Source organism: Equus quagga, chromosome 4 (assembly GCF_021613505.1).
Source record: "Equus quagga isolate Etosha38 chromosome 4, UCLA_HA_Equagga_1.0, whole genome shotgun sequence".
In the NCBI taxonomy this organism is placed as follows: Eukaryota; Metazoa; Chordata; class Mammalia; order Perissodactyla; family Equidae; genus Equus; species Equus quagga.
The window spans coordinates 131,747,142-131,766,259 of NC_060270.1; the positions used below are offsets into that span (position 1 = coordinate 131,747,142).

The 19,118-nt window shown below is 35.4% G+C and overlaps 1 protein-coding gene across 1 annotated transcript in view; it reads right to left on the minus strand.

Moving 5' to 3' along the window:
* The window catches only part of DNAH7 (dynein axonemal heavy chain 7), a 235,411-nt gene that overhangs the window by 45,510 nt on the left and 170,783 nt on the right, over nt 1-19,118 (minus strand). Inside the window, exons 49-53 of the mRNA XM_046658055.1 lie at nt 12,428-12,618; nt 8,609-8,742; nt 7,552-7,887; nt 1,775-1,901; nt 611-805 (exon numbers count right to left, since the gene is read on the minus strand). Of these exons, the coding sequence (XP_046514011.1) occupies nt 611-805; nt 1,775-1,901; nt 7,552-7,887; nt 8,609-8,742; nt 12,428-12,618 (983 nt within the window). The remainder of the gene's footprint in view (nt 1-610; nt 806-1,774; nt 1,902-7,551; nt 7,888-8,608; nt 8,743-12,427; nt 12,619-19,118) is intronic.

The window sequence follows — 19,118 nt, forward strand, 5'->3', positions numbered from 1 at the left end:
TCAAGAGAGTAGAAACAAAGGAATAGAAAAAACTAACTGGGAATTGGCAAAATATTAGCTTCTGTGCTAAAGAAAAATTGAGGGAAGGGAACAATTTCTATGTATTCCAGAAGGGAAACTGTGAGTATCATGGCATATGTTAACTATAAGAGTCTCCAATTAGCAAGATAGGGTCTCATGAAAATTATTTGAGAACTATTAGTTTTTCCATCTCCTCAAAGGACAGAAAATATTTATTAGCTTGTACCCCGCATTCAGAAAATCTAAACAATAGCTGATTTGTAAAATTTTAACTCATCTGCTATTAAGACTGCTAAAGTCTAAATTGATAATAAATCAAAACCTGGCATAGAAATTCAAAAAGAATATTTTTAAGGACCATGTGGCTTTTTTGCATCTCCACACATTTCAAGGAATCTGAATAGAAGTTCAAACAGAACTACCGATTTAGAAGGTAGGGATAATATAAATCAAAACTTTGATTTTAACACCTGACGAGTTATTTAAAGCTTACTTAAAGCTTGCTTTTACTCAAAGATAAGAATAAATTATTTAACATTATTTTCTCCATTTAAAACCTTTGGACTAAGAAGGAGGGTTAAAAACATACCAAACTATCGTATACTTTTTTCCACCCATCCTTTAAGTGCATAAACTCCCTACGAATAGCTTTGAAGGCAGGCAAGTCATCCAGTCGACATATTTCATCCCAGGATTTTTGAGGAAGCCATGTACAAGGGTTGGCATGAGGATTATCCAGTCCAATGCCACCAGTTAGCAGAAACCTCCACTCGGCTTTATTAATCTTCGGAAGACAAAGTGGCACACAGTCAGAAATGAGTTCATCAGATACACAGTAAATTCACAGCTATTTTAAAAGAATTGACCGTTAATTTCAAGTTTCATCAAGTATGACACCCATGAAATTCTATAACTACTGATATAGCTCAATATTTATCCATAAGAAACCAATGTATCCATTAAAACCAGTTTTCAAAGTAGTTCCATTTTAGATAGCTAATTTTTCATAATTTTCCTCCAGAATTACTAAACATGAAAATCTGAATATATTCTATTTGAATATATGTTTTCCAAAATGGCTACTTAGAGTCCTATTGATTCTAAAAATTGTCAGGAGTCAGAAAGCCATCAACCTGCTATGTTTTCAATTATTTTACATGAAATATAATGAGGTACTGCTATGAAACTTTTGCGAGAAATGCAAGGATAAAACTTTTACTTCTTCAGCTTTCAACAAATACATTACCATATAAAATCAATAAATCTTAAAACATAAGTGTGTAAAATAGTGAATTCACAACACTTGTCTTTCATTCTCAAATTGCTTCCTACATTTTAAATGAATAGATTTAAAACATAGCAAAAATTTATGAAAGTTACTGTTCAGCCCAAATGGTCAGATTTGACCAACTTGCACAAGTTCTTAAAAACATCACCATTTATACTAATAGTTTGCATAAATATATCAATATATTTAGTAAATTTATATGCATACTTATACGAGATTCTTAGAAACTAATTTATTTTAAACTAAAACATACAAAACTTTAAGCAACAGTTACATAATGAACTCAGCGCCTAATTTCTTTTTCCTCTCTGTGAAATTCAGTGTAGTGATGTCCTGCCTTAACTATAATAATAATTAATATTATTGTTTATGTACAACCTTTTTTTATATATTACCACACAAATTAGTAAATGACTGAATCAACGTTAATACAAGTTTTTTTCCTAAAATGAAAACAGTACTGACCGCACGCTCGTGTATCAGCAGATTCACAGTGAGACAAAAGGAAAACAGGAGTTTATCTTTTTCAAAGAGTGACCGGCAGACATTAACATAAAGGGAATAAGTAAAGTGATCCTTGAGAATTTGAAGCCTAAGGGTCAACAGAAAGAAAAATCATTCAATAAAAATAAATTATACTTTAAAGAAAATGCTCTTAAGGAAACCTATTATGAACCGTTTAGATGTATGCTCTTCTCATAAGCTTTCTAGTCAATTACCCCCAAAACAATCAAAGATCCTCATTAAGCAGGTACAGCAATTTGAGAGCTATGCAATGCGGAAACACTGCAGCAGAACTGCATTTTACTGTCGACTGATTTTTTAAAAGCTTAATCTTCCGTTTGGAAAAAAGTCAACGTGTGGTTTATTAATCTATTACATTTAAAGGTTTACGGATTACTTTTAACTACAAAACATTGCTTGGGGTAAAATTTGACTTCCTTATTCCAAAAGACTTCCAAATGTTCTCTATTTTATACTAAATGAACAGACTCAAATTAATAGCTCCTTTATTAAGGTAACATTAAGTTTAGCAGTGCGCTACTCTGCTCATAAATCTATGAAAGCTGGAGAAATCACAAAGCTGGAACAAATTTACATTTTTATTTACCATGTAGACAAAACAAAGACATATGAATAATTCCAACATTTCCAACTAACAACTTTCTAGTAAGTGCTAACATGTGTGATCCGTATTCATAATAATTCCTAACATGAATATAACAACTTAAGCATTTCCACTTATCTCATAAGGGAAAGAAACTATCGTTGAAACAAAAATTTTAAAAATAGTTATATTACATAGGTTATAATAGTTATAACAGAAATAAATAAGTGACTAAAAACATTTGTAGAGAGTAATGGTTGACATGGATTAATGGCCCAAACTCTCTAAGCAGATCAATTTATCTGAAGGAAAAATTAGCAAAGTATTATGATTAAGCAAAATTATATTGGTGTTTCTAAATGCGTCTAGAAAAAAAAATCTACCAGTACGACCATATTTTGACTATTTCCAAACTGATACCCTAAGCTATTGATCACCCTCGCTCTATTGTTTTCCTTACCGGCCTATGTCTTTATTTTACCCTCTGCCAGCTTCCCCACAAAGAGAATTACAACTTCATGTATTTTATTTCCAGGTGAGACCTGTGAAAAAGGGCTTGGTAGAAAGCCCCTTGAAAGTAGTTGCTGAAATAGAGTTGAATTCTTTGAAGATTTAAAATAATTATACTATTCCTGTCCCCATTTCTATGCTAATAGATGGTCTTTTCACACTTGGCATTTAATTTGCCTCATCTATACCTGTACAATTAATACAGGGTGACTCAGATTTGGTCTTTCTAGAATAAAATAAAAATTTCTGCACTTTAAGACAAATTTCCTCTTGCAGATTGGGAGACTGAAGGGAAAAGGGTAAGGGCCAATCCTACCAGGAATTCAAGTTCAGTCTCATTAGTGATAAAAATGCAGAATAAAATATGATACTTTAATAATCTGTTACAGAGAAAAAGAGGATAAAAACTATCATCCTCAATGCTGATGTGTGATACAGTGCTATAAGATCATTCATGTTGCTCCGATGGAGGCGTACATTTGAATAACTTTCCAGGAAAGGAATTTACATCGAGACTGAAAGAAGTGAACACTTTTGTCCTAATTTTGGATTTCTAGCCTAAGGAAATAATCAATGATGTGGACATTTATATTTATTGCACTTTATTTATAATACAAAAGCTAGAGACTACTTATAATTCTTACAATAAGAAAATTATGGTATATTCATAAAATGGCATAGTGGGAAGCTACTAAAAATTACGTTTCAGAAGAGTATTATAACCTGAGGAAAATGATTTTGACAGTAGTGGAAAGAAAAAAAACTATGTGAGTGAGTGTGTGAGTGTGTGTGTGCACTTACATGTATTTCTGAGAGAGAGAGAAAGATTTTCGTTTGGTCCCTGTAACAAAGCTATATCCTTGTTAGATGTTTGTCTCTGTACTTTTTTTTTGCTACAGTTATTTGTTTATTTGGCTATAATAAATTCTGATGCATTGAAAATTTTATAAAAAACAGATGGTTCAAATTTTTATGGCTATTTCACAGTATATACCACAGTTGTCATAACGTAGTGGATATTTGGTGTCATAGCTAAATGATAATTACTATGAATAATAACCATCAGAAGACAAAGATGAAATACATTTTTATCTCTGAGTAAAAGGAAATGAGAAATAACTTTAGACCGATATTAAGATTCTAAAACAATTAAGTAGCCTGGTGTTAACAGTCACACGCTTTCTATGCCCGAGGTATAGCCCGTAGTCCAATAGCTGATTAAAGTCCACAGGTCATCTGATGTTTATAAATGACTGACAGATAAACAAATGATTCTTATTAGAACTGATTCTATCTTATTTCTAAATGGGAGCTAGCTTCTTAATTGAAAACTCTTATTTTACCAAAAAAGAAAAAGATTAAACAAGTCTGGCTAAAAGAGTCTCTTTTGCTGTAGCCACTTTGGAATTCTATTTGGCATTATTTACTAAAACGGAACTGATGCACACCCTGTGATCATCAACTCCATTTCTGAAAATGTACAGACCAGAAATGTGTACATAGGGGCACCAAAAGCCAAATAAAAGAACAAAATAAATAAAAGGGCCCAAATAAAAGGGGCCGGCCCGTGGCGCAGCAGTTAAGTGCGTACGTTCCGCTTCGGCGGCCCGGGGTTAGCTGGTTCGGATCCCCGGTACGGAGACGGCAGCGCTTGGCACGCCATGCTGTGATAGGCATCCCACATATAAAGAACAGGCAGATAGGCATGGATATTAGCTCAGGGCCAGTCTTCCTCAGAAAAAAGAAGAGGGCTGGCAGCAGTTATCTCAGGGCTAATCCTCCTCAAAAAAAAAAAAAAAAAAATGTTCAAGGCAGCAAAATCCTAAAAAGCCCCAAAATGGAAGCTACCCACTGTCCCCAGCAGTAGAATAAATAACTTGTGGTATAGTGTAAGGACAAGTGAAAATTAAAAGAGGTTTAATTTTCCCTATTGAAAATAAGGAAAGAGATTTCTCTCCCCTCTCTCTCTTAGAGTATTTATTTTTGAAAACTTAAAATTATAAGTACTTTCTTCTCTCTGAAACGTATATAAATCCTTTCAAAAACTAGCTGGGCTTTTTGTCAGCTTCATGGCTCAGGACTGTGTTTCTCAAAGACCTGGGAGCCATCTCTTCAAAATGTAAACCTCAGGGGAGACAGTGCCCCTCTCTCCCAGTTTCTGTGGGAGGGAGGAGCCTGACTTCAGAGGGTACCTGGCTCCAATTGCAAAACCACCTCCTGACATAAAGATGAGAGATGTTTGTGTTTCCTCTGGATAAAGCCAGTTTGCTAACACAGAAGGTCACCTCAATTAGCAGTAAAGTTAGGATGAGATTTCTGTCTCTGAATCTCTTAGTGGATTGCCTGTGATGTGCATCACGTTCCAGTTTAATGCTTATTTAATAATATAACTGTTTTTTCTCTACTACCTTTGTGGAGAAAGTTTCTGGGTTGGGAGACCATTTTGCTTTTAGACTTCCCCATCAATATACTAGCACAACGGAATACAATTTATCAATGAGAGTGAATAAACTACTGCACAAAACAACATGAATTGCACCAGCACAATGTTGAGTGCAAAATGCCAACACAAAAGAGCATATACTGTGTGATTCCATTTACACGACGTTCTCAAACAGGAGAAACTAACCTTCGGTGTTGGGAGTCAGGACTGTGATTATCTTGTGGGAGGGCATTAGTTCCTAGAAGGGGACATGAAGTGGGGTTTCCAGGCTGTTGACAAGGTTCTCTGTCTTGATCTGGTTACTAGTTATACAGGTGTGCTCACTTATGAACATTCATTGAGCAAATACTTCTGATTTCTGCATGTTTCTGAATGTATACTAATAACTTCAGTGAAATTTTTCAAGTACATTTTTTGTGTTTACTCTTTGGTTCCAGCATTATACTTTTAGGATCACTGTCATCATAAATATGATTTTCATTGTTTCTAAATTAAAGGATTTTATCTAAAAAGTAAAAGGCACATTTTGTTTTCTAGATGTCATCCCAGTCTGACATCTGGGTAAAAGGATTTGATTTTCTATAAATTGTAAGGGATTCTACCACAGTTATGAAGAAATAGGTGTCATATCTGTGGGTGAGTTCTAATTTGATATAACAAGAGATAATAAAGGAACCAATCATTATTTTTAAAGCATAAAATTGTTCTAATTTTTAAATCTTGTACACAAAATAAGTCTTTAAGTGACAGAGCAAAGAAATTTTCTCCTCTAGACTCCAGTAAATACCTTGATTTTAAACTAGTTAAGATGATAACATTCTGGTGGTTATTGTGTTGACCAAGATAGAAATTAAGAACTGCAGTGAAAAACAGAACATCATTTACTGTGTGGCTCCACGTGACTGGCACTGGGATAACTTCTGGGAATATTTTTTTTTAAATCCTTGCCTCAGGAAACTCAGAATCCAGTGTGAAAACCAGACATGCTTGTTCAATTAACTAACATAATGCAAATGGCAGGGAACGTTCCTAAGAAAGGGCACTCGAAATCTTGTTTTCTCGATTTCAGTAATCCTTGCTAACCTTGAGAATTTCAGATACCGGAAGAAATAGAGAAATAAACTAAACATTTTCAAATATCATAATATAAAAACAAACTTTTAACTTTTCCATCATGTCTTTCTTCCCTAAAGATACTCTTTCTTCCCCCTCCTCCCTTTGTCACAGCACACATCTGAAAAACTGTTTGCCAAGCCAAGTGACGGTCTCACGCCTTTATTAGTCTCACATTCAAGCTTAAGCTAATGAATGATATGAACAAAAAATTGCTGAGTCTAAGAGTATTCAAAATTCAGGAAAATTATACCATGATATGAAAGGAATTCAACTCAGATTTCAAAAGATTAGCATTTTGGATTTCTACAATAACATTCTTAACTGCAAGCGATAAGCATTGAGTTTCCTTTGTGGGTAGGAACACTGAAGAAAGTGAAGCATCCAGCTCCACGTGGACCAATAAAGCTCAAAGGGCAAAGGCTGCAAGTAATTATTTTCTTTGTTCAAGAAGTAATTTCCTGTTAGGCTCTATTAAAAACATGTTTTAATACCAAACCAAAATTTCTCACTGATAACAAATAAAAAGAAATTTTATTCTCTCAGACTTACTATTAAGTAAGGTCTTAATTCCATTATTTACTGTAAGAGCCAACAGTAGAATAAGGTATTTTATGTAAATAAGAATAATCACAACAGAGTATTTTTTTCAACTGTATTACTTGACACATTTTCTATATGTGTATATCAAAATATGAATTTGTAACTTTTGGAATGCAAGCTTGCAGGGGGTAAGAATCATATCTTTTAGGGAGTGTTACTCACTCTTTCCATACCTCCAATCATAAATACATTTTGCAAACAATAAACAGAGGTAAATATTTCCTCTTTTTAGATTTACATTATAATCCTAAATGTCCGTAAACAATTTCCTGGCAGACCAAATTTGGTCACATCTGTTCAATTTCTAACTCAAATTTATTTCTGGTACAATGATTAATCAACTTCATTTTAGCTATGTAGCTGCAATGCTCACATCATTCTGAAACAACAGTGAAAGCCACCAATTACTATTTAATTTTCATGCATTAATTAGTATTAGTATTAATTAGTATTTCATTTACATACCTTTTTGCTAAAACATCTGATTTCTCTGAATTTTCAATAGACAGGATAAAAAGGTTAATAAACCAAGTCAGTGAGTATTGGTACATGGGCTCGATGTTGGCTAAATCAGCAATAGAAAAAAACAGGATGGTGGAATGGATGGCAATAGGACGATAGCCCATGCGGGTGGTATCAATCTTTTTCTCTGTCTCTTCGGCTACTTCCTGCTTTTGAGAAATCTCATTAGCCAAAGCCTTGGAGGAAGATAATATCTTAATAGCAGTTTCATCTTCTAATATATTGCCTTCTGAAGATGAAAGAACTTCTAAAATCTTGTCTTCTATTTCTTTTAACTGCCTGGAATAAAACACAATTTTCTCAGAAGAAAAAGAAATCTAAAATCACTTCACGTGTACATTCTTTTATAAGAAACAAAGAGCTTGTAACCTAAAGAAATGTATCACTTTGTGACAAATATCCAGAACAGTGGTATTGTATAATTAATTTCTTATCTTACAAAATGTCAAAAAGGGCTTTCTGCTCCACTTCTCTTTCGAATGATCATTTATGTGGTAACTAGAGAGAGAGATGGTAAGCCAGTCTTCTCTGCCATCAAGCTTCTCAGCCCCGAGTGAACAGAAAGGATCACTCCATTTATTTTCTGAAATTTTTCCTGACTTATAGAGCTTTACTGTTTCTACCTGCGATATTATGGTCAGGTATTATGAGCAGAAAGTGGGCTGCAACATATTCAGATTGTGCTCCAGTGAAAACAGGTAACCTCAGTTTCATAAGGAACACTAAAACTTTAGTGTTACAGCTTTCTTGAATAGTTGAAAATGCACTGCCTTGGCTTGGAGCAGGGCTTCTACTTCTTCCAGAGCACGTAAAAACATACTGCATATCACAATTTTCCAAATTAACACAGAGGCATTGTAACACCTTACATCTTCCTCTTGAATCTTCCTATTCAATGCATCTATTAAATCTAACAAAATAGATCTTTAAAAGGTACTTTAATTCATTCTAAGTGATCATGAAACAACTAAGAATAATTCTGTTTTACAACGTTTAAAACCTTTTGTTTTCAGCTCCTTGTAATATTAAGGCTTGCTTTTCTTCTTCAAGGTCGGGCCTTTCTCGTGCCACCACAATTCCCAAAAGCTGATCTTGCATTCCCTCAGAAGTTATCATGAAGTTTAATAATGTTACCTATAAATGAAAGAATGTACAAAAATTGCATCATTATTTCTATTGAGAAAGGCTCTGCTTATATGCTTCAAGTTCTGACCTTAAAATAGACTCTATTTCCTACAATAGTACGTGTGAAAAGTAGAATTTGTAGACTATGATTAAAGATATAGGCAAGCTTGATTGTGGATTAAAAACCCGCTAAAGTTTCTCATAGTCATAAATGTAATACTTCAAAGGGTTTTATTTGGTGATCAATTCATTCTTATTTCAAACTGGTCCAATTTCTGACAACTATTTAATCCCTAAATCAATTAGAATCAGGTTGGAAGCCATGCTTCATATTGGCTGGACAAGCTGGTTTGTATTTTAAGGATCCTCATGGGATCAAAAAGTAAAGGAAATCTTACAAAGTGAGATAAGAGAAAAAGGAACACGGTGTTTACTTGTCATGAGAAAAGTATATATGATATTTACGATCTGATAATCATATTGCATATCATAATATAATCATATTACAATATGGTATATTACATTATACATAATAACATATTATGATATGGTATTTACAATATAATAATCAGCCACTATTGTGAACTAAGGATTGTACATGTTGATGGTGTCCATCAAGATGTGGTCTGCTAGCAAACGCTTTCTCCCGATACTTAATGGCTCTCACCGGCAGGTCTCTCTCGGTTCTCTCCCATAAATGGGAAAGTAATCATGCTCAGGTCTCTCTTTTAAAAAGCAAACAACAAACAAATAAATCATTCTCTTGCTCTCACAATCCCTTTCAGCTACGGAACCATCTCTCTTTGTGTCTTCACTGGAGGCACATGGTTTCTCTTTGTGCCTACTTACTGAAAATGTGATTTATATATGCTTTCTGTCTCCACCGCATTTCATTCTTCAGCCCTCTACAGTCCGCTTTCATCCCTGCCCTCACACACCCATCAACGCACACAGAATAAACTACAGAAACTTTCTGGCTCTGGTCACCAATGAACCCACAAGCTAATAAACACTTATTTGACTTTGGCTTAATTGGAAACACCCTCCCTTTTTTTAATATCTGTTTTGCCATCTGCCTACCATCATGTCGAGTTAAGGTCTGCACTCATGTCTTGAGCATCACCTCCCACTCCGCTTTTCCATGAGTCTTTCATTTTAGCTACACTGAACTGGTTGTGGGATCCTGTACACACTGACCATGAAGCGTCTGCATGTGCTTCAGCTCCAGCTGCTGACTGGGAGACCTTGTGTCCCCCTGCCTTTCCTAGTAAGAGAATAGTTCTTCTGCAGAAACAAAGTAATTTTGTTTTTGTACAATGTCCTACCTGCGATCAGGAAGTGTATAACAGCTTCTTACAGTAGTCCCAGGAAGGCGACTCCTTCCTCTGCCCAAACCCAGGCACCTTCTCCAGGAGCGGCCCTCTGGGCTAACTTGCCCCCCTCGCTTGCCCCATGGCGGGCCTTGGACACAACCAAGTATAGATTACATGGGCATAATCACGAATTTAAATGAGATAATAAACAATTCTTGAAATCGAGCAATTCAAAAAACTCATGAAGTGTTGTTATATAATTCTCTACTGCTCTGGCATTTATTCATAGAAACATTATAATTAAAGCTTTCGAAAGATTTTCCCTGTTGGCACATGAAGCCAAGTGCACAGGTTACATTTGCTTTAATCCCAAAACATAGTCCCAGTGCCTGGTGAAATGCACGTTTTACAGCTTTCACCTCATTGTATTCAGACACAAAGAAGTAAGCATTTACGTTCCACTAATGCTGGATCTTTCAAGATCAAGATTTTGCAAATCTAGCCATTTGCTCACAAGTAAACATTTAAAATCATACAAATATGGTCTCATAATTTTATTTTCATTTAGATTGAAAAAGATTATAGCAGCATGGTATCATCCCTTGGGTGCTTTTGAAAGCAAAAGGTACATAAAAGAGCCTAAAAATAAGATCAAGAAGAAGTATTTTAATTTGTAAATGAAAGCAAGCAACTGCCTCACTATGTTTTCTAATCCCCGTTTAATCAATCGCAGTAATTAAAAATAATGAAGCCACAAGACACTCTGGGGATCGGAAGGATTTTGATAATCATAGATCAGTTCCCTCCCCACAGTGGTTTATGACTTATAACAACAACTAGTTATTAGTGAGCAAAGAATTGTTCATGTTATTTGTGATACTTTCATAGATTTTATTGACAAGCAAAAAAGGATTTCCATATCATTTACACGGCTTTGAGATTTTACCATTTTTTAATATTTCCATTATTTTTTATATTTCCATATTATTTTATATTTCCATATTACCATATCTTTTATATTTCATTTTTTCTCACTTATATTTAAAAGTTAATGATGCTAATAGTTAACAATCATATAACACTGTGTGCTGGGTTATTCTAAACGTTTTACATAGATTAATTTATTTAGTCTTCACATTACACTATGAGACAGAGCTATTTATTATTCCACACAGACTAGGGAACTGAGGCACAGAGAGGTTAAGTAACATGGCCAAAGTCACACACTGGCACGTGAGAGAGCTGGGATATGAACCCAGGTAGTCTGGCTCCAAATCCACACTCTTAACTGCTGCCGGGTACTGCCTCTCCTAATGGGTGTACAACGTGTAGGTGTTTAGATAACGTATTATATTTTAATTTATTAAAACAGTGGCCAAGAATTTCCATATTTTAACACTGCGTTTTTAAAACTAAGCTCGATGGTCGCCCCACTTTCCCTGAGTCTTCCTGGCATCCCTGAATGTCCAGTCTAAAGTGTGTGTCCCCGACTCCGAGCTCCTCTCTGTCTTCCAAGTCATCAACACAGTCACCTTACCTACACGTTATTTACAATGTACACGTCTGGAGAGCAGGGACCACGTTTACTCATCCTGGAGGGAATGAATTACATCATTTCAGTGCTTCCGCTGCCTCGCTGCACACAGATGCCTACCTTAATTTAAATCTCTCCAATAAAGGACAGCATTTAAACTCCCTGCATAAATCTTGCCTCTATTATGTAACTTTCAAAACCTGAATCAATATTTCTTAACGTCCTCTCCCACTAGCTTCTGTAAATGAAAGGCAGCCCTCCTTCCCTCCGTCACTCATCCGCTCATTTCACAAACATTTATCAAGTGCCAACTGAGGCTAAGAATTGGGAATAAAAAGTGGAATAACCTTCAGGACTCAGTTGCAGATTAACATCTCAAGTCGTTTTAGTCACTGACTGAAACTTTAAACTAACTTTACTCTTTAAAGGGATTTTTAGTATTTTAAAAGAACGAGTGATCGAAAACAGTTCTTTCAAGTAATTATGCAAAATCAGATAGCAACAACCTTATTCTGAGAAAGAAGAATGGAGTTCTGTTCCTAAATTCCAATTCCAAGAATTAGCATACCATCATTTATTACAAAGAAAGAACGTGCATATATGTCATCAATTTTTAACAATGAAAATCTAAGAATAATATCAGTTTTAGAAATTGGATTTTCACTGTCGTTTTTCACTGTATCCTGCACACACAAAAGCAATATTTGGAAATTATTATAGCAATTTCAGGAAATGCAAGGACAAAATCCATTTTTCTTAGGAAGACCTGTTTTCCTTATGGCTCAGGAGGAAAATACAGTCATTAATGATAAAATTTGATAAAGAAACATTCACTTTAGATACTGGCCTTTACTGATGTTTCGGGAAGATAATGAGGATTTCTTAGCTTTGTAGTAATATAGAAGCGGAAGTCTGGTGCATACTCAATGGTGGAATCTCCAAGTCGGATACACGTACTCCCACCCTGCTTAAAGGTCTGTTTTAGTAGAAGAGGTTCCAGGATTGGATCCAGTTCTTCTCCAACATTTTCTAGCAACACTGGAGTAAAATCAGAAAACGATTCCATGTTATTTTAAGTATTGACTGTAAACTTTCAAGCCTCCAATTTTTTCAGCCTTCGAGATTGCCGCTGTTCCTAGTTACCCATAATTTTTATCTTTCGAGTATAAGGAAATGATGCCATAAAAATAACTGGACGTCTGTGGGAAGGGCTTTATTGGTGGGTCTGTCTGGTCATCCTGCCTGCTTCCATATTCCTTAGCCATAGTTCTACTCGGGACTCCCCACCTGGTCTGGGATTCACTATGTGCCCAAGTATGATGGCAGTGAAGTATATCCATCTGAGACACCAGAGAAAAAGCATTTCCAGGTGCAGCTATTTAAATGGTTACTATATTTTCAATTATAAAAGTAACTCATTATAAAAGTAACTCATATAGTAGCTTGTTATAGAACATGTGGAAAATAAAGAAAGAATAAAGAAATGTTAAATTAATTAGACAAGGACACCATTAGACTGAGATGGCTCTAAGGCCACGGTGGCTTACATAAGCAACCCCAAATTTAAGCCTATAAATGCCTCAAGGTTATGAAATCAAAATGCTAAGGACAACCAATCACAGCCAATGAGGCTTTAAAGTGTAGCCAATCACTTTCCTTTCTTTGCTTCCACCCTTTCTCTCTCTGTCTTTCTCCTGGCTCCTGTTGGCAGAATGCTCTAAGCACTTCCAGTTTGGCACTGCCTGATTCTAATAGATTTTTACTCAAAGAAACTCTTAAAATTTTTGATGTGCCTCACTTTATCTTTTAACCGAAGGGAAAACTACTTCTACTTAGATTTTCTCAATCTTCTCTTTCTCCTTCTCCCTAAATATTTTACATAATTGACTCATACCATATATAAGTTGATAGAAACATGATGCAAAACTATACCTATATGATAATTATTTGTTGAATAAATTGTATTTTTCTCTTCAGTATTTTTTATTCATCTTTTTCTATACACAGTTGAGACTAAACAATATATCTAATTTTGCATCCTAATTATTCTGCTTGACATTATAGCACAAGTATTTCCCCATTTTATTAAAAACTAATAAACATGCTTTTAATTACTGTATAACAGTTTATCATATTGATGTTCTCTCATTTTTTAAACCAATGCTCTATTATTACATATTTGAATTGTTTCCTGTTCTCAATATTATAAGTAGTACTGTATACAAAAACTCTGCATTTCAGAATACTTTCTTACGATAGCATTCCAGAAGGGGAATCCCTGGATCAAAGATCAGGGACATTGTTAAGGTTCTCAATACATTCGCCAAATTAAAGTCTTACATTTCGGTGTTTGGAGTGCTATCACGGCCAAACTTGAACCATGGTGTCTTGTAGGAGTCCCTAAGGGACTGGGTGTGCAATCCAGATGGGAAGGAAGGAGCTCAGGGCATTGGATGACACGTATTTGGATCTCTATTGCAGGGGACGTGCAGACATAGTCTGCTCCTTCCCGAAGGGTACTCCTACCAAATGAATTCCTACAACTGTCTTCCTGTCAATTTCCTTCACTGCTGAGATCTTAATTAACCAAAGCAGGCATGTCTGATGATTTTTAAACTCATTTTCATTTTCTGCTTGAACAAAATGATTATTTTTCATGGTTAAATAATGAGTGCATCATAATGTATTAAACACATTAATCTTCTATTATTCAGATTGCTTCCATTTTTCTACTGTTAATAATGCTGCAGTGAACATCTTTTTGAATAAATTCTCGTGTTCATCTCTGATTACTCACTCACGCTGCAGTCCTAGAAGTGCAATTAATAACCGACAGTTACGAACATTTTAAAGGCTATTTATATTGCCAAATTAGTCTTCTGAATGGCTGTAGAGATTTCAGAGCTGCAATGAACACTCACTTTTTTGTTTGTTTTTAACCTGTTTTCGTATAACATCACTATACTTAGAAACACCAGGCATCACGCTGGCATTGTATTTTCTCATCATCCTCACAACTTTAAAAAGCATGGACTATTATCATCCCAGCTTTACAGATGAGGAAACTGAGGCCAGGCAATTTAAGGAAATGGCTCAGTTAAACCAGCTGGTAAATGACAAAGCAGGGACATGAACTAAGCAGTCTGGCTCCTTACCTGGCTCTCCTAATCACCGTGTGATACTACCAGCATTAAATACTACACTTGTGACTGTCACAATTTGATAGTTAAAAAAATATTGTTAAAATTTGTATTTTGGGCTTGATGTTTGAGGTGCTCTTTGGCTAATTACATTTTTTCTTCTGGAAATTGTATGTTAATGTATTTGCCCATTTTCCTATTGTGGGGTATGTTATTTACAATTAGGTTCAGTTTTAAGTGATAAAAAACCCAAAATAATAGTGACACGAACAGGAAGGGACTTCTATCTCATGTAAACGGGAGCCTGAGGTAATCAGTGCAGAGCTGGAAGGACAGTGTGTCTAAACCATCAGAGAGCCAAGTCATCTCCTTCCCTCCCCTCCCCTTGCTGCTTCACCGTTCTTGGCATATGGCTTTGATCTCTGGCCAAAATGGCCTTTCAAACAACATCATGTTCCAGCCATCAGAAAGAAAGAATAAATCGAAAAGGAAGAAACATCTTTTAAGAATATTTCCTGGGAATCAGAGCTGGCATCCAGTAACATCGGGATGGGCAGACCATAGTCACATGACCACATGCAACCACAACAGAAGTCAGAAAAATTATTTCTTTACTCTGAATGCAATGTGCACAGGTAAACACAGGGAGTGCTAAAAGTGAGGAAGAAGGTGAGAATGGATATATGGATAACAGGGAATAAACAGCACTAATTGTCACAACGTGCTAAGTTTTAAAACTTTATTTGTATTTTTTACATTGTTGTAGCAAATATCTCCCCCAGTTTTCTGCTTGTTTTTAAATTTGTTTATGTTTCTTTTTATAATTTGACTTTATGTTGTAGAAATTTTCAAACCTTTTTCAAAACTAAAAAGAATAGTATACTCAAAATTCAGCCAATCGTATTTCCTCTAATCCTCATCTCACTCTGGATTATTTACAAACAAATCCCAGACATCACAAAACTTCATTTGCAAATATTTGAATAAGTATCTCTAAAACGTAAGGACTCTTCTTTAAAAATTGCCACACCTTGGGACCAGCCCCATAGTGTGGTGGTTAAGTTCGCACACTCTGCTTCAGTGGCCTGGGGTTCGTGGGTTCGGATCCCAGGCGCACGCAGACCTACACACTGCTCATCAAGCCATGCTGTGGTTACGTCCAACATACAAAATAAAGGAAGATTGGCACAGATGTTACCTCTGGGACAATCTTCCTCACACACACACACAAAAATTGCCACACTTTAAAATATTATCAATAATTCACAATTTCTTCAAATATCAAGGCAGGGAATACATTTCCCCATTGTCTTAAAATATTTTGATTATAGTTTGATTGCCAAAATTGGGAAACAAATAAATTCCATAAATTGTGATTGCTTGATATTCTCTTTAATTTTTTTTACATAATGTTTCTTGGCTTAAATTATGAATTTTTACAATCATATTTCTTAATCTTCTTCTTTTTAATTTTTTCATTGCGTATTTTCTTAGAAAGTCCTTTCCCATCAAAGACAACTTAGTTATTCCCCTGCTGTCCTTTAGTATTTATAGCTTGTCTTTTTTTCTTTCATATTTAATTCATCTGGAGCATATTTTGGTGTGAGGTGAGCCTCTGATTTGATATATTTTTCCACAAAGTAAACATGTCCAACACCATTTGCTGAATGGCCTATTGTTTTTCCATTGGGTTATAATGCTTACTTTCTAATGCATTAAAGGCTTACGTATATTAGAGTTTCTCCCAGCACTTATTCCAAACTCACTCTTCTACTGAATTTTTACTGCCTCTTTTACTTTCTTTCTTCTAGGTTAACTTTAGCATTATTTCTAGAACATTTATTTTTGAAAGAGTTGACACTTTTACATTTAGTCTTCCTGCAGTGAAAAAGCAATGTCTTAAGTCTTCTTTTGTTTTTCTGTGAAGTTTTGTCATTTTTGCACTGTGCATTATTAAAGACGTCCTAAGGTTTTTGTTTCACTTTGTTTTGTTTTGTTTCCATTTACCAGTTGACTAGAATTATGACCCATTTATTTTCTTCTCAGGAGTTATTGATTTCTTTTAAATATTCTTTTTGGAATATATCTACTCCATCGAGTTCTTTTATTCTAATAGCTTTTCAGCTAATCCTCTTTGGTTTTCTAGATGAAACATATTGTCTATGAGTATGATAATATTCTTCCCTCTTTCCACATGTTATAGCACCCTCATTGTTTCCTGTTTTATTGCAATGAAAAGAACTCTCCTAATAATGCTAAACAATAACAGTGATAACATATCAATGTCTCATTTTTACTTTTACATGATCAGATTTTTAAAACCTATTAATTTGCTTTAGTTATGAACTGAAATTCTGTTTATGAAATATAACACAAGTTTTGCATAATAGCCTCAACTTTTATTACCAACAATTTTTGTTTGTTTGTTTGTTTGTTTGTTTGTTTGGAGGAAGATTAGCCCTCAGCTAACTACTGCCAGTCCTCCTCTTTTTCGCTGAGGAAGCCTGGCTCTGAGCTAACATCCGTGCCCATCTTCCTCTAGTTTATACGCGGGACGCCTACCACAGCATGGCTGCCAAGCAGTGCCATGTCCGCACCCGGGATCCGAACCAGCGAACCCCGGGCCGCCGAGAAGCGGAATGTGCGAACTTAACCGCTGCGCCACCGGGCCGGCCCCTATTACCAACAATTTTTTCACAAAGTATAATATTTAAATTATTTTTCACTAAAAAATAATATTATACAATTTCATTCCCTACTCCCCATAAATTGTTTCCTAGTTTGAAACAGAATTGAGTGTCTATATTAATACTTATAAGTGTCTTTTTTCAAAGCTAAAATATACATTATAAAACTTAAATATTGCAGACTTGATTCTTTTCCTCAAAAGTGAAAATTTATTTCATCACTAATAGGATCAAGCCATAAGCCTGTTAGGAAAGATTTCTATAGCATCCTGATCTCAAAGAAATATGTTCCCAACATTGAATACTTACTACTATTATAAGCCTCAGTGGAAAATCAAAAGTATTCCAAACTTAAAAAAAATGAAAAAAATAACAAAAATGCAAAGGTACATGAATTACCCAGAACGATATCCTTAATTTAACTATTTTGACTCCTTTAACTTTTAACTAAATCAAAATATGTTTCATGTTAAAACATAGGAGCCAGGGGCCAGCCCCGCGGCCGAGTGGTTAAGTTTGCATGCTCTGCTTTGGCGGCCCAGGGTTTCGCTGGTTCAGATCCTGGGAATGGACATGGCACCGCTCATCAAGCTATAGTGAAGCAGCATCCCACATGCCACAACCAGAAGGACCCACAACTAAAATATACAACTATGTACTGGGGGACTTTGGGGAGAAGAAGAAAAAATAAAAATAAAATATCTTAAAAAAAAATACAGGAGCCAATTCATGAGACAAGCTTCTCTTCATATTTCCATCATCAAAGTTAACAATACTCTGGTTTATATAAAAGCCTCCTTTCTCACTCCCAAGCACCAGCCCACCACAGTATTTGCAAAGCTTTGGGAAACCAAGACTGAGAATCCAGACACTGACTGCTGACATCTTTGAGTAGGCAGACCTTCTCACTCAAAACAGTACTCCGTAGCAACAGAAATACAAAGAGAACCAAGTACTCTTTTCACATTTCTTTTGCACTTAGGACATTAATTGATATCAGATTTTTTATTATAAATTGCCTACATTATTGTATGTGAGACTTCAAATTCATAGGAAAAAAATCTTCTGGGTATTATGTTCCACTATGGAGCATATCATATTCAAAGTAGATTCAACAAACCATCACTGAGCACCGACTGGGTACTCCTAAAGAGTCTGGAGGTGAGAAACACACAGTCATGTACATGAGAACAAGGGCAACACCAGACATCTGTGAACGCTCCAGAATTGGCACTTCATTGGACAGGTCAAGAGAAATAACACAGAAAAAGAGGTGTCTGAGCTCTATCTTAAAGGATAAAATTTAAAGGAATTCACCAAGTGGATGGAAAAGCACAAATGAAAGCTAAGAGATATGACACATCACTGTATTGTTACACGTCCTGGCTGCTCCCTTGTACCCTGTACTCCGATTTTCTAACCCTCATCACACACGTAACCTCTCTCTCCCTCTACTTCAATAAGCTCACAGACAGCAGAGACCAAGTCTGTCTTGTTCATGCTGTGCTTTCAGTGCCACGTGGTGGGTGCAAAATAAATATTTGTTGGGTGAACGAATGAACCAACAAATGAGCAAATGTAAGGAACATTAAACCGGAAGTAGTTTTGCATCCCTGGTATGTTATACGCAAGAGGGAGGGAAAGTAAAGTACTGGGAGATAAGATAAAAGTAAAGGAGGCTCAGATAAGATAGATCTTGCTCTCAACGCAA